Here is a 13,964-nt window from a genome sequence, read left to right on the forward strand (position 1 = left end):
GGGGGTCAGGTAACTAAAAAAACCAATGATGTCACTGTGTCATTGTGTGTAATTACAATGATAGTTAAGAGATTTAAAAGCAAAACCAAACAAACCTAACAAAAAAAGCTGCCCTCTCTCCTCTTCAAACCTGCCAGTTTCCCTATGCTAGAATAAGAGAAGTTATGGCAGATGAAAGGTCTATGATTTCTCCTAAGTATTGCTATATCCCTCTCAACTGGAATTAGAGGAATTTTGTCACTTAAAAAATAGCCTACTTCATTTAAAATAATTTTATTCTAAAAATAACTGTATACTGATAATTACAACAAATTTACCATATGAATAACATAATATTTTGTTATAATCAGATATTTAAACTACTTTGAGCAACTTCCCCAAATTGTTTATTTAGACTCTTTTGTTTTCGGGTGGGGGGGTGGTACTTAAGCCCCATCTACATTATAGTTTTCAAAATTTATTTAAATCAATACTATATGAAAGCCTTTCTTTATATCCCTGGGCAGAAATAATCTTTTCCTCCTTTAAAAGCCCATAGTACTTTATTCATGCTTGAATTGTAATGCCATTTATGTCTTCTATTATGTCTATTTATGTAGATAGCCTTTATTTTTCCTAACAGTGTCCACTGAAATCATTTAATATTTATTAAACACATAAAATAAAGTCATGTGAATATACTTAATGATCTATAAAGTGATTTGAAATATAAAGATATGTTTTAGAGTTAAAATGTTGCTAATACTCTATTTAACACATTGCAGTGTAGTTTACTAAAAATACCATTGTAACTTAAAATCTTTAATACAGCCTCTATGTAAATAATCATTAATTAATTGCCAATGATTAAAACACTACATACATTACACCTCAATAAATGATGAAGACTGACGTTAAAAAATATACCAACCCAGTCCTAGAGATACGAGTTAACCTCAGTATAAGCCCAAGGAAAAGACTTTAAAAATAAATTAAAATTCTAGTTAACAAAAAAGTTAGATGCCCAAGAAAAGCCCAGTACATATAAGATTTCTAGTAATTTGTGATTATTACTATTAAAAAGATCCATAAAAGGTGATATACTGCTAAATTTTAATTTTTATATTCAGTTTATTCAACATTTCAATGGAAATGAGAAGAATTAATCTAATTGTCTAAACAAAGTTCTCACACAATCAGGTAGAGATTTATACTAGTTATTAATATCACACAGTACGGCACCTGACAACAACTTTCTTTATTAAGTTTTCTTTATTTAATGAAATACAGAAAAGGATTCTATTATTTCCTGGAAGTGTGGATATACTTTTTTTTATTATTTGTATCTCCTAACTAGTTTTGAATAGCAGTAATGTTTTCATTCAACAAAAGAAGAAAATGAATGTTTAATATCAAGACCTATGAAAGAATGTAAATACAACTAAACGTAAGTAAAGGATACAAAATAATAAGGATGACACATGCCACTTCTGGGTCCCTAACTGAAGAGTTGGGGAGATTCTATGTACAAATATAAAAATGATTTACTAATTTTTTTCTTAAAACACTGTTCTTGCCAAGAAACCTTCAAATTTTAATTTGTCCAAATTGTTCCAACTTGCCAAATCAATAATGTATAATCAGAACTTAATCCATCTGTATAGTTTCGGTTCTACTTCCAATTCAAGACAAGTAACCCTGAAGTTGAGAAATAACAGTACTTTCTTGACTACCTGGATGCCAAAAATAAAAGAAAAGTAGCAAGAATTAGTTTTTAGCATCCCTTTTATAACATCAAAAAGGGTTACTTAGGGATATATATATATATGCATATATATACACACACACACACAACATTTAGATTTTATAGATGAGGCCCAATTTTGTATACATGGACAAGTAGTTTTATAAAGTCCTGATTCATGTACTACTAATATCATCAATTTAGGAATTAATAAAACTAGTAAAATCAAAGAATATCAAAGTGACTTAACTGATTAAGCCTGATGTTTTACAGAAATATAAAATGAAATCCCTTTTAACTTTAGCAATGGAGTAGAGGTAACATATACTTGTAATAACTTATTTTTTAACCCTATACTATAAGGTATTATATTTTACAAAAATAGGGACTGTGGCACATCAGACTCTATATAAACAGTCAAGTGGTTTCTAACGATCAAGAAATACACTGGAAGATGAATGTCAAGAAGCCATTACTTCCACATAAAATATTTTACCGCCACGAGGCTTTGAAATGCAAAACAAACCATAGGTACTATTTCTAAAGATATCTGCCATCAGAACCATCAGTCCACTGGATTCTGAACTGCAATCACAGCTCTTCTTGGACTTTATATAATTTGACAACAGTGCACAGTTCTAAACATGTATAAATAAACAGAATATCAAAACAGCAGAAAAAGTTGGCTTTTGTTAAGTACTACCCTAACTGTGTTTGGGATTAAAATGGTGTAATTTCTAATTCTCATGGTGAAAATGTAAGGCAAAAATTCTATTATCACTATTCAACATTTACTAAGCATGCCCTCAATGCCCATCTAACAAAAACTTTATAGAAGATAGAATTTATATATAAAATATAAGATGCTTGAGATGCTTCCATACTACTTTTTATTTTCAAAATAAGCGAAATTATATATGAGTGTATTCATTTACATGCTCAGTATAGTATAATGAATGTTCTATGCATGCACATGCTAACACAAAAGGTAAGAAATTCTTCAATTGACTCAGAGTTCCCCAAATATGGTATGTATGACTAACAGCTGAGAGGAAATACAACTGAAACTGTCTGCTGGAAATCCATTAAAATCTAGGCACAGAAAAATGCCTGGTTGACAGTATAGTTGGATGTGCAAATTTATGCAGGAATGTAGCCAAATTTTTGGCAATTCCCTCGTGGTCTTAAATTTATTAACAATAGCCCTTTCTTTTTCAGTTGTAATGTTATATTTAAAGAACATTAGTGGAGTTGGAGAAGCTGCCTGGTCTTTAAAACAAATAGACTAAAGGCTTGGGTATACAGAGTCATGGAATTTCAAATATAAACAAAAATTTGCACAAAAAAAGTATGTTCCACAAAAGTTGCCATATGCAACTCTCAAAAATCAGTACCTTAGAAAAAACAAACATATTATTTTGCAATTCATTCTACATTTGCCTTTGAATATATTCATTATTTTTAAAATTTTTCTGCAAAAATGGTTTATTTGGATCATTATTTTCTCTGAAACGTGTGTCATTAAAGAATTAACATGTTAAGACATATCCTTTTAATATACTACTTCACAGATTTATTTTCAGTATTTGCTTGTTGTTAGGAGTAAATTAAGTACTTAACACTTACAAGTCATTCAACAACCATATTTGATTCTCGTTACTCTGTACTGAGCCTTTTCTATGCCCTCAATTCTATGGAATGTTATATCAAAAAATGAAAACATGGTATTTTTTTCTTCAAGAGTTTATAATTCAATATGAGTACAGGTTAAACAAATGAATTCATTCAAAGGCACAAATATTCTACAACCAGCTCCAATTAGTGTTACAATATAAAATAAAATTGTTGACCATTTTGAAGGAAAAGTTCTGTAATTTTTCAGAAGAACAATAAGAGGTAAAATTGACACAATACTTTGCAGTTTAAGAAGTGATTCTTATTAATTTCCCTGAATCCTCAGAACACCCCATGAGACTCCATAAGTATAATTTCCCATTTTACTGGTGAAGAACCTGATATCCAGAGAAGGAAACAGACTTTATACCTAATTAGTACAGCAAAGATTCAAACGTAGTTCTCATAGCTAAACCAAGGCTGCCACTGGATTTATAAGTTCTTTCACAAAAGTAACCTAATATTATTAGATAATAATAGTAGATAATATTCATTGACTGCATATTGTGGGGTAGGTGCTGTTCTATGCTATGTTAATTCATTCATTGCACACAAAATCCTGTGAGGAAGGATTCTGTTATTACTCCCATTTTACAGATGAAGAAACTGAGGCTCAGAGAATATAGTTAACATGCCCAAGATCACACAACCAGTGTTAAACTCAGAAGTTAAACTCAGAGCCTTTGGTTGCAGCATTAATAATGTTCTTCACCACCAGCTCACACTTAGGTAGGTTAACATACAACAGGTTAAGAAACTTGCCCAAAGTCACAAGGAAAAAAAAATGGCAGAGAACAGGCAAGAAGAATGTCTCCTAACTCTTCACCCTAGTACCTTTTCCTAAGTAGAGTAATTAAAATCATTAAATCCAGAAGGGGTAAAAAGCTTTGGGACACGTAGATAGTTCTTTGAAGCAGAATATGAGCAGGTAAGGAACACTGGTGGAGTAGCAAGGAGAAGAGATTCCATCAGGCCAAAGAAGACTTCTCCTCCACAGATTGAAGGGAAAAGAGAGTAAAATGTATGTGATAAGGCCCAAGTATATTTGTTATTCTGATTTAGGGAGCACAAATTCAGATGAGTGAAGAGGGATGGCTCTAATTAAGAAAATTAGTAAAAGTGAAGCACTACACTGATTTGTTTTGAAAGAAACACCACCAAAAATCTTGGAATAGGTATTGTAATGCTTTCAAAAGAAACGATACCTCCACCACAGCCAAAATTATCTAGCACACAGAAGAAAATAAGAGAAACACTGAAAGATTCTAACTACACATTTTCATTTTTTTAAATTAAAATGACACTTAGAGTTTAGCAATTCCTTTTCACTGTTAAAACCTTCCTGTGGAGTAGAGACTAAGAGAACATAATTAACATAATATCCTTCTCATTAGTTTTCATACCATGATTCTGTGGTGCTGGTTACTTTATAGATCTTCCTCAGAATCATGTCAAAATCAGATGAAGGAAATTAAAACAACATCCCATGCAAATGGATAAACTAAAATACCAACCTAAACCTAAAGTGCATGTTAAAAGTAGAATTTGCAATAAATATGGAAAAACTAATCATAGCAGAGACCAAAAGCAATGATGCCAGGACTTTGGTAAGAAGCACTTTTGAAAAGACATACTAAATGAGGAAAACTAAACCTAATGGAATTTCTTCTCTCATTACTTGAAATAAACCAGGTCACTGAGATGAGCTTACACTATGGTATTTTGTTCATTTTCATTTCATTTTTATTTCATCAAACCATAAATTCCCATGGAAATACCTCAGACACGTGCCCACAATAATTGGAATGCCTAACATTTCAGCATAAGTACTTTTGCATGAGTTCAACTAAATAAAAAGAACGCAGTGAGAGTCCTCCAAGTTTTTTGCTTATGTCAACAGCTATTTTACGAGTATGAATTATCTCTGTAGCTATAAACTACACGTGTAAAATACATTACATGAGTCTGTGTGAAGCCTTAACGCGAAGATCAAGTAAAGGTCTGAGCTGCACATAGAAAACATCAAAATAAAACTAAACTTCCTAGAATATAGCAATCATAATTTTTTTTCTTATCAAAGCTATTACTGTTAAATATACCTTGATGAATTAAGTTCAAGTGTAACTACAATTGAAATATATGATTCAACTGAGCTATGACCTATTTTCCTCCCAAAAGCAAAAGGGAATTATGACAGTTGTGAGACTTATATTTTTCCATTCCATGGTCTTTCTAAAAGTTATTTTATACTTAAACTATAAGCAAAATGCACCTGACATTTATTTGCTTTAAAATATAGTTATTCATGCTATTGCCCATAGGACAGATAGAATTTTAATAGCAATGTATGGAATAATAATTATATCTTTCCATTTGTTTTTAAACTGTACAGACCAAGAAGCATTCAGGAAGAAAATAATCTCAATATGTAATATGACACCTAAGTCTAAAATTCAGTTATAAGTACGATATATTTACATACAACAGAACCTATAATCAACATGACATATACAAAATTAACCAATATATGTGGTTGAAAATACCCACCCCTAGCAGAAAGCTTTTTGGTGTTGATAATTTTGGCAGCATATTCTTGTCCAGTAGGAATTTTCATACATCTTCTCACCACTGAGAATGCCCCCCTGGAAACCAATAATTAGTAGGTCATTAATATAACAGATATAACATTCCATTAAAAACTTTATAAAATCTGAGCATTTTTATTGGTTTTAGTGGATTGCCAGTGAAGTACAGTAATATCCAGTAAATGAACAATTCTTCCTGGAAACCTAGACTTTCTTTAATGTTTAAGAATAAAAGTAAATTTTATTTAACTGGGAGCACGCATTATTAATCAACAAAATGAAAGGAACTGCCAATTATGACCGCTCTTGTTTGCACAAAAAATTTGAAAACATTTTACAGTTCACACTCACAGCACCAAATGCTCTGAGAAAAACCCTGCACAGAAGAGAGCAGAGGAAGAGCAGCAAAAAAATCTGCTGCCTACTTACTTTGGTAGGAAACAAAAAATTAATGTGGTTCCAAGTAAGTAAAGATGGCGATTAATTTCATTAAAATATCAATCTTGAGCACATTAGTATGGTTTAACAAATCCTGGTATGGTGATTTCTCTATGCCTTGTTTTGGGCTGGGGGAGGGGAGAGATTTGAATTAAGCTGCTCTTCCGACATATTCTCCATGTTTTAACACCAGACAATATATGCATATATAATTTTTATTACCTTCAAAAATATTTACCTTTCCTTTAATTACAGTATAAACCAACAACACACATATCAACGCACCCCTTTCATAAAAGTAACAGTCTAAACTAGTGAAAGAGGAATTGGGTTTGGGTTCAATGCTACTAAAATCAGCATTCACAGCTCAGCCCCTAGGTCCCTTTACACAAGTCCACAGTAGATCTCCTGCCTCCTTCCCTAATATCTCCAAGTAGTTCTGCCAGTCGGGTAAATGAGGTGGTTTTACACAATGCTAGGCTACTCTAAAGAGCGCTCTCGGTCTCCAGAGGGCTTTTCCGCTGCCTGTATAAATAAATCCTCCCAGAGAACGCAAAGATGCACACGTAAATCCTAGGAAGAATGATGGTGAACAGTAATCTGGTGCAAAGAATAACAGTGGATATAGGGCAAGGGGTTGGGTTCTGTTGGGTGGCCCTTTTCCTGGACAGAACAACTACTGGATGCGAAATAGTCTCCATGCCAAGTTGAACTTTCGGCATCAATAAATATGGCACCGTCTGAGGCTGTGAGTTCTCCTCAGTACGGCCGACACGCCAGCTAACCAGGAGGCATCTCTATTTACAGAAAACATGATGTATGTTGCATTTTACATGGGTTCTAATTTCCTCTCCAAACACACATTACACACAGGCGCGCGCGCACACTTCTCAGGATGACAGCTACAACTGCAGAGATCGTAAATTCACTAAGTCTCTCAGTGCAGAAGGGTGGGGGACCGGGAGAAGGTGGGCTAGGGACTATCGAAATGAGCCACAGTCGTGGCAAGGGTCCTACGCCTTCTGCGCTCCCTCCCCTTACTAAGACAGCACCTTCCCCAGAGCTGACAAACCAGGGGCCCTTGTCCCACTCCTCTCGCCTCCCAAACTCCCTCGCCCCAAGACGGAGGCCGGTGGGTCGGGGGCAACGCGACCCGCCCTCAGCTGGAAAAGGGACAAGCGGATGCCGGGCAAAGGCGCTTACTTTCCAAGCTCCTCGAAAAGCTGATACTCGTCCGTGAACCTGGTGCAGGTTGTGGTCGAAGCCATCCTTGGTCCGGGCTGTGCCCTGGCTGGGAGCGCGACGGACAAGAAGCGAGCAGACGCGCGGCTAACCCCGGGATTGGCCCCGCGGCGCTGTCACCCAGGGCCGCCCTTACTTTCCTGGTCCGAAAGTAGCTCGCCCGCGAGGGAGTGTGCGCAGGGGCGGGGCGGGAGGGGAGATGACCAGAAACGGTGGCGTGGGGTCTCCTCCCCACGGTCCGCCGATCCTCCTCCTCCTGCGGGCCTCGCTTCCTTCTTCTCCACTGGACGCTCCACCCGCCCCTTTTCCAGTCCCTGTCCCCAAATACAGGGGGTAAATAACTCAAGAAGAGGGGGCCGGGAAATGGAAAAACAGCCGGGCACGGGGCGAGTGGCAAGCAGTTGCGAAACGATCCGCACTGGAGGCAGGAGGGGTAGAAGCAGAGGGGAGGGAGTCCGAGGGGGCGGAGGTGGAGTGCAGCGGGGCAGAGGCCGCGGAGCCCGGAGCGGACCGCCAGAGCCCAGCGGCAGCTGTCAGCAGGCTCAGGCGCGGGGCGCGCCGGGGCTCGGGCGAGCGTGCGCGCCCGGGGCCGGCTTCCCTCCAGCGGGCAGCAGCGGCTCCGGCGAACCGAGGCACCTTGACTGCCTCGCGCTGCTCACGAGCCCGCGCGGCTTCAAGACGGCGCAGCAAGAGAAAGAGCGCTCGGCTCGGACGAAGCCTCGTCTGCTGTCCCCAGGCCTCCGTCTCCTCCCCCGGCGCCTCCTCCCGCCGCTCCCTCCGCCTGCCAGCACCCCCTCCCTGGCGAAGCCCCCTCCTCGCTGGTCCCACACCTCCCTCTAGCGACTCCAAGCGTGTCCCTTCGTGGATCTCTCGCTATCCCTCCTTCGGTCGCACACACAAGCACACCCGTCTAGGAGAAACCAGGTGGGTGGAGGAGGATGTGCGGGGGAGAAGCCTGGAGGTTTGGGTGAATGAGGCGAGACGTCAGTTACCCATTTAAACCCGCACAGAGAAGCCTGCCTCAATCTGGGGCTGACTGAGCGGGAAGATGCAGGGCAACTCGAGGATGGCCCCAGGCTGCCGCCCTTGGTCGCGGAAGCCCACGCCCCTGTTTTGCGCGCTGGGCACCAGTGACTTCTCCAGGCCGGCTGCCGGGCCACGACACCCGGTGTGGCCGAGCAAGGGAGAGCAACCACTTCATCTCCACGCCACTCAAAGTTGACACAGCAGGGGCCGGATGTGGGCTGTTCATTGCTCTCAGAGAAGGTCCCAACCCTTCCCACAGCCACCAGCGGCTGTTGGGGCAAAACGCAACCTCAGCGGGGTTCACTGCGTCGTCGCCAGCTCCCCAGAACCGGGCGCAGGTTGTCTCCCTCCCCCGCAGCCCCTTCTGCAAGGGGCAATGACGACCCCTGAGCCACATTTCACTTGCCACCTCCAGGCCCACCTCCCCCGCTGTTTTCCAGGATGGTGGCTGAGACTCTGGCAGTTCCCAAAGGCCTTTGCTTTGGCTGTGAACGTTAAAAGAATGAAAGCAAAAACTCCACCACTCAACCACACCTTCCCTTCCCTTCTGAGTAACTCCCCTGTAACCTCAGTAAGTTCTGATAGTAAGGCGAGTTCTCGCGATATTTTCCACTCTGGCGGCCGGGGCGAGGTAGTAGGAAGGTTGGGTGTCGGTCACGCGACCCGGTGGGGGCTGACGTCATTCACATCACGTAAACGCGTCTAGCCTGTTTCGCTTTGCAAAGGGAAAAAGGAAAAGGGGAGGTCGTGTGTACTTTGCTTTCAGCCAGATAGTGGGACTTGAGTGCACTCCGTAAATGGCTATCTGAAAAACCACTTAGTGGTTCAAGAATGTGTCCTTCCCTTTAGAATATCTGCCATTGTTTGCAGTAGGAGGGGAAAAAAAAGTATGCATTACAATTTAAAATAGATAAATTACTGCCGATTGCTAGAACAACTTCTGCGCCCTCTCCCATTCTCTTTAATAAAACTATGCAATTGTAAATTTAGACGCAGACCGAAAACAGCGTTATGGACGATTTTTTAAAAATTACTGCCTTTTGTTCTACAGCACGGGACTATAAAAACCTTGCAATCCTGTTGCTAATTTGCTCGTAGTATTACTTCATAGACTTAAAATTTCACAGCTGAAAGATAAAACATAACTTGCAAGCACAAGAGAATCTAAGATTTAAAGGCGCTGCTGCTTGCTCCCAGAGACTATTAATTGTTACTTTGTGGTCATAGATTATCCTAATTCCTTTTTTCCTGATCTGGGGAACACTTCTGCCAATGACTGAGCTTTTACTGAAGTACTAAAAATGTTCACAAATTTTAACGTTTAATACAACAAAATTGAAGTTCGCATGTTGTTTTGATTCCCAGCCATAAAAGGCAAGGAATAACTGTGTAAAATGTAGTGCTATAGAAAAAGATGATACCAAAAATTGCATAAAAGGAATATGGTCCTAAATATTAATAAATGGGCTATAAATTGAAAAAAACACACAATTTGGTCTTGGCTAAAGATTTTTAATATCTGAATTATTTAGCAACGTGGCTCCAAGGTGTTAATGAAATAATTTAATATTTTTCCCTGAATCTAAGAATGAAACAGAAAAAGTAAAATTAAAACAATAAATAAAGGTAATATAAAAGTTTACATCTGGGAAGAAAATTGTTTCTTAAATATTCAAGTAATGAAGTCTACATAATTACAGTATTTATCTCAGTTATTTAAACTACCAATAATTGTAAATGGTTATAATTGTACAGTACAATAAAGGAACTATAACTGAGTTTTAATACTGATGTATTATTAGACAATAATTGTGTACATTCTTTACAGCAAACACTGCGTAAGCTGTACATGCTCTTTCTTTGATTTATATTTTAGACTAAATATTTCTCTTATTTGAACAAATATTTACAGTTATTTCTGAAGTTTGAACCTCCTTAAGAAGTAGTCAGATTAGCCGGGCACAGTGGCTCACGCCTGTAATCTCAGCACTTTGGGAGGCCGAGGCGGGTGCATCATCTGAAGTCAGAGGTTCGAAACCATCCTGGCCAACATGGCAAAACCCTGTCTCTAATAAAAATACAAAATTAGCCGGGCATGGTGGCGTATGCCTGTAATCCCAGCCACTTTGGAGGGTGAGGCAGGAAAATCGCTTGAATCTGGGAGGAGGAGGAGGGAGGTTGCAGTGAGCCGAAATCGCACCATTGCACTCCAGTCTGGGCAACGAGCAAAACTCTGTCTGGGAAAAAAAAAAAAAAAAAATACTCAGATCAAAGATTTTTTTGTTGTTGTTCTACTTCAACATCATTTCAGGAATAGCTACAAAATAGAGTTAAATTCTAAAAAGTGTAGAAAGTATATACCTATAAACAGAATAACACTGGATGTTAGTGCCAAATGCATTTACATTTCATTATATATGCCTTATTAACTGCATGTCTGATGAACATGGTGGGGAAAGTTGAGAGGGAGAGTTAGTGAATAAAAAGTTAGTCATTAAAGTTGTTAACGATAATAAGGCAGGTTTTATTCAACGGGGTCCAGGTGATCAGAACCACTACAACCAGGTGATCAGAACCACTGCAACCAGGTCTTGCAAGAGTAGAGAGAGACTGGAGTCTATTCCAACTCTTTTTTTTTTTTTTTTTTATACTTTAAGTTCTAGGGTACATGTGCACAATGTGCAGGTTTGTTACATATGTATACATGTGCCATGTTAGTGTGCTGCACCGTTAACTTGTCATTTACATTAGGTATATCTCTTAATGCTATCCTTCCTCCCACCTCACAATAGGACCTGGTGTGTGATGATCCCCTTCCTGTGTCCAAGTGATCTCATTATTCAGTTCCCACCTATGAGTGAGAACATGTGGTATTTGGTTTTCTGTTCTTGCTACAGTTTGCTGAGAATGATGGTTTCCATCTGCATCCATGTCCCTACAAAGGAAACGAACTCATCCTTTTTTACGGATGCATAGTATTCCGTGGTGTATATGTGCCACATTTTCTTAATCCAGTTTGTCACTGATGGACATTTGGGTTGATTCCAAGTCTTTGTTATTGTGAATAGTGCCACAATAAACACATGTGTGCATGTGTCTTTATAGCAGCATGACTTATAATCCTTTGGATATATCCCCAGTAATGGGATGGCTGGGTCATATGGTATTTCTAGTTCTAGATCCTTGAGGAATCGCCACACTGTTTTCCACTATGATTGAACTAGTTTACAGTCCCACCAGCAGTGTAAAAGGGTTGCTATTTCTCCACATCCTCTCCAGCACCTGTTGTTTCCTGATTTTTTAATGATTGCCATTCTAACCGGTGTGAGATGGTATCTCATTGTGGTTTTGATTTGCATTTCTCTGATGGTGAGTTATGATGAGCATTTTTTCATGTGTCTCTTGGCTGTATGAATGTCTTCTTTTGAGAAGTGTCTGTTCATATACTTTCCCCACTTTTTGATGGGGTTGTTTGTTTTTTTCTTGTAAATTTGATTGAGTTCTTTATAGGTTCTGGATATTAGCCCTTTGTCAGATGAGTAGATTGCAAAAATTTTCTCCCATTCTGTAGGTTGCCTGTTCACTCTGATGGCAGTTTCTTTTGCTGTGCAGAAGCTCTTTAGTTTAATTACATCCCATTTGTTAATTTTGGCTTTTGTTGCCATAGCTTTTGGTGTTTTAGACATGAGGTCCTTGCCCATGCCTATGTCCTGAATGGTATTACCTAGGTTTTCTTCTAGGGTTTTTATGGTTTTAGGTCTAACATTTAAGTCTCTAATCCATCTTGAATTAATTTTTGTATAAGGCATAAAGAAAGGATCCAGTTTCAACTTTCTACTTATGGCTAATCAGTTTTCCCAGCACCATTTATTAAATAGGGAATCTTTTCCCCATTTCTTGTTTTTGTGAGGTTTGTCAAAGATCAGATGGCTGTAAATGTGTGGTATTATTTCTGAGGGCTCTGTTCTGTTCCATTGGTCTATATCTCTGTTTTGGTACCAGTACCATGCTGTTTTGGTTACTGTAGCCTTGTAGTATAGTTTGAAGTCAGGTACCGTGATGCCTCCAGCTTTGTTCTTTTGACTTAGGATTGTCTTGGCAATGTAGGGTCTTTTTTGGTTCCATATGAACTTTAAAACAGTTTTTACCAATTCTGTGAAGAAAGTCATTGGTAGCTTAATGGGGATGGCATTGAATCTATAAAGTGCCTTGGGCAGTATGGCCATTTTCACAATATTGATTTTTCCTATCCATGAGCATGGTATGTTCTTCCATTTGTGTCCTCTTTTATTTCACTGAGCAGTGGTTTGTAGTTCTCCTTGAAGAGGTCCTTTACATCCCTTGTAAGTTGGATTCCTAGGTATTTTATTCTCTTTGAAGCTATTGTGAATGGGAGTTCATTCAGGATTTGGCTCTCTGTTTGTCTGTTACTGGTGTATAAGAATGCTTGTGATTTTTGCACATTGATTTTGTATCCTGAGACTTTGGTGAGGTTGCTTGTCAGCTTAAGGCAATTCTGGGCTGAGACAATGGGGTTTTCTAAATATACAATCATGTCATCTGCAAACAGGGACAATTTGACTTCTTCTTTTCCTAATTGAACACCCTTGATTTCTTTCTCTTGCCTGATTGCGCTAGACAGAACTTCCAACACTATGTTGAATAGGAGTGGTGAGAGAGGGCATCCCTGTCTTGTGCCAGTTTTCAAAGGGAATGCTTCCAATTTTTGCCCATTCAGTATGATATTGGCTGTGGGTTTGTCGTAAATAGCTCTTATTATTGTGAGATATGTTCCATGAATACCGAATTTATTGAGAGTTTTTAGCATGAAGGGCTGTTGAATTTTGCCAAAGGCCTTTTCTGCATCTATTGAGATAATCATGTGGTTTTTGTCTTTGGTTCTGTTTATATGCTGGATTACATTTATTGATTTGCATATGTTGAACCAGCCTTGCATCCCAGGGATGAAACCCACTTGATTATGGTGGATAAGCTTTCTGATGCGCTGCTGGATTTGGTTTGCCAGTGTTTTATTGAGGATTTTTGCATCGATGTTCATCAGGGATATTGGTCTAAAATTCTCTCTTTTTTTTTTTTTGTATCTCTGTTAAGCTTTGGTATCAGGATGATGTTGGCCTTTTCAAATGAGTTAGGGAGGATTTCCTCTTTTTCTTTTGATTGGAATAGTTTCAGAAAGAATGGTACCAACTCCTCCTTGTACCTCTGGTAGAATTTGGCTGTGAATCCGTCTGGTCCTGGACTTTTTTTGGTTGGTA

General features: G+C 38.9%; 1 protein-coding gene across 12 annotated transcripts in view; it reads right to left on the reverse strand.

Moving 5' to 3' along the window:
- CAMK2D (calcium/calmodulin dependent protein kinase II delta) overlaps window positions 1–8,547 on the reverse strand; it is a 322,111-nt gene extending 313,564 nt beyond the window's left edge. For 3 of the 12 annotated variants that reach the window (XM_023220030.2, XM_023220026.2, XM_023220021.2), the window contains exons 1-2: window positions 7,624–8,474; window positions 5,945–6,039 (exon numbers count right to left, since the gene is read on the reverse strand). In XM_023220030.2, coding sequence (XP_023075798.1) covers window positions 5,945–6,039; window positions 7,624–7,688 — 160 coding nt within the window. In that variant the 5' untranslated portion in view covers window positions 7,689–8,474. Of the gene's footprint in view, window positions 1–1,090; window positions 1,713–5,944; window positions 6,040–7,623 lie in introns of those variants that run through there. The other 9 variants (XM_023220027.2, XM_023220029.2, XM_023220024.1 and 6 more) reach the window with 6 other exon arrangements.
- Between the last annotated feature and the right edge of the window lie 5,417 nt (window positions 8,548–13,964).

Source organism: Piliocolobus tephrosceles, chromosome 3 (genome assembly GCF_002776525.5).
Source record: "Piliocolobus tephrosceles isolate RC106 chromosome 3, ASM277652v3, whole genome shotgun sequence".
Taxonomy (NCBI): domain Eukaryota; kingdom Metazoa; phylum Chordata; class Mammalia; order Primates; family Cercopithecidae; genus Piliocolobus; species Piliocolobus tephrosceles.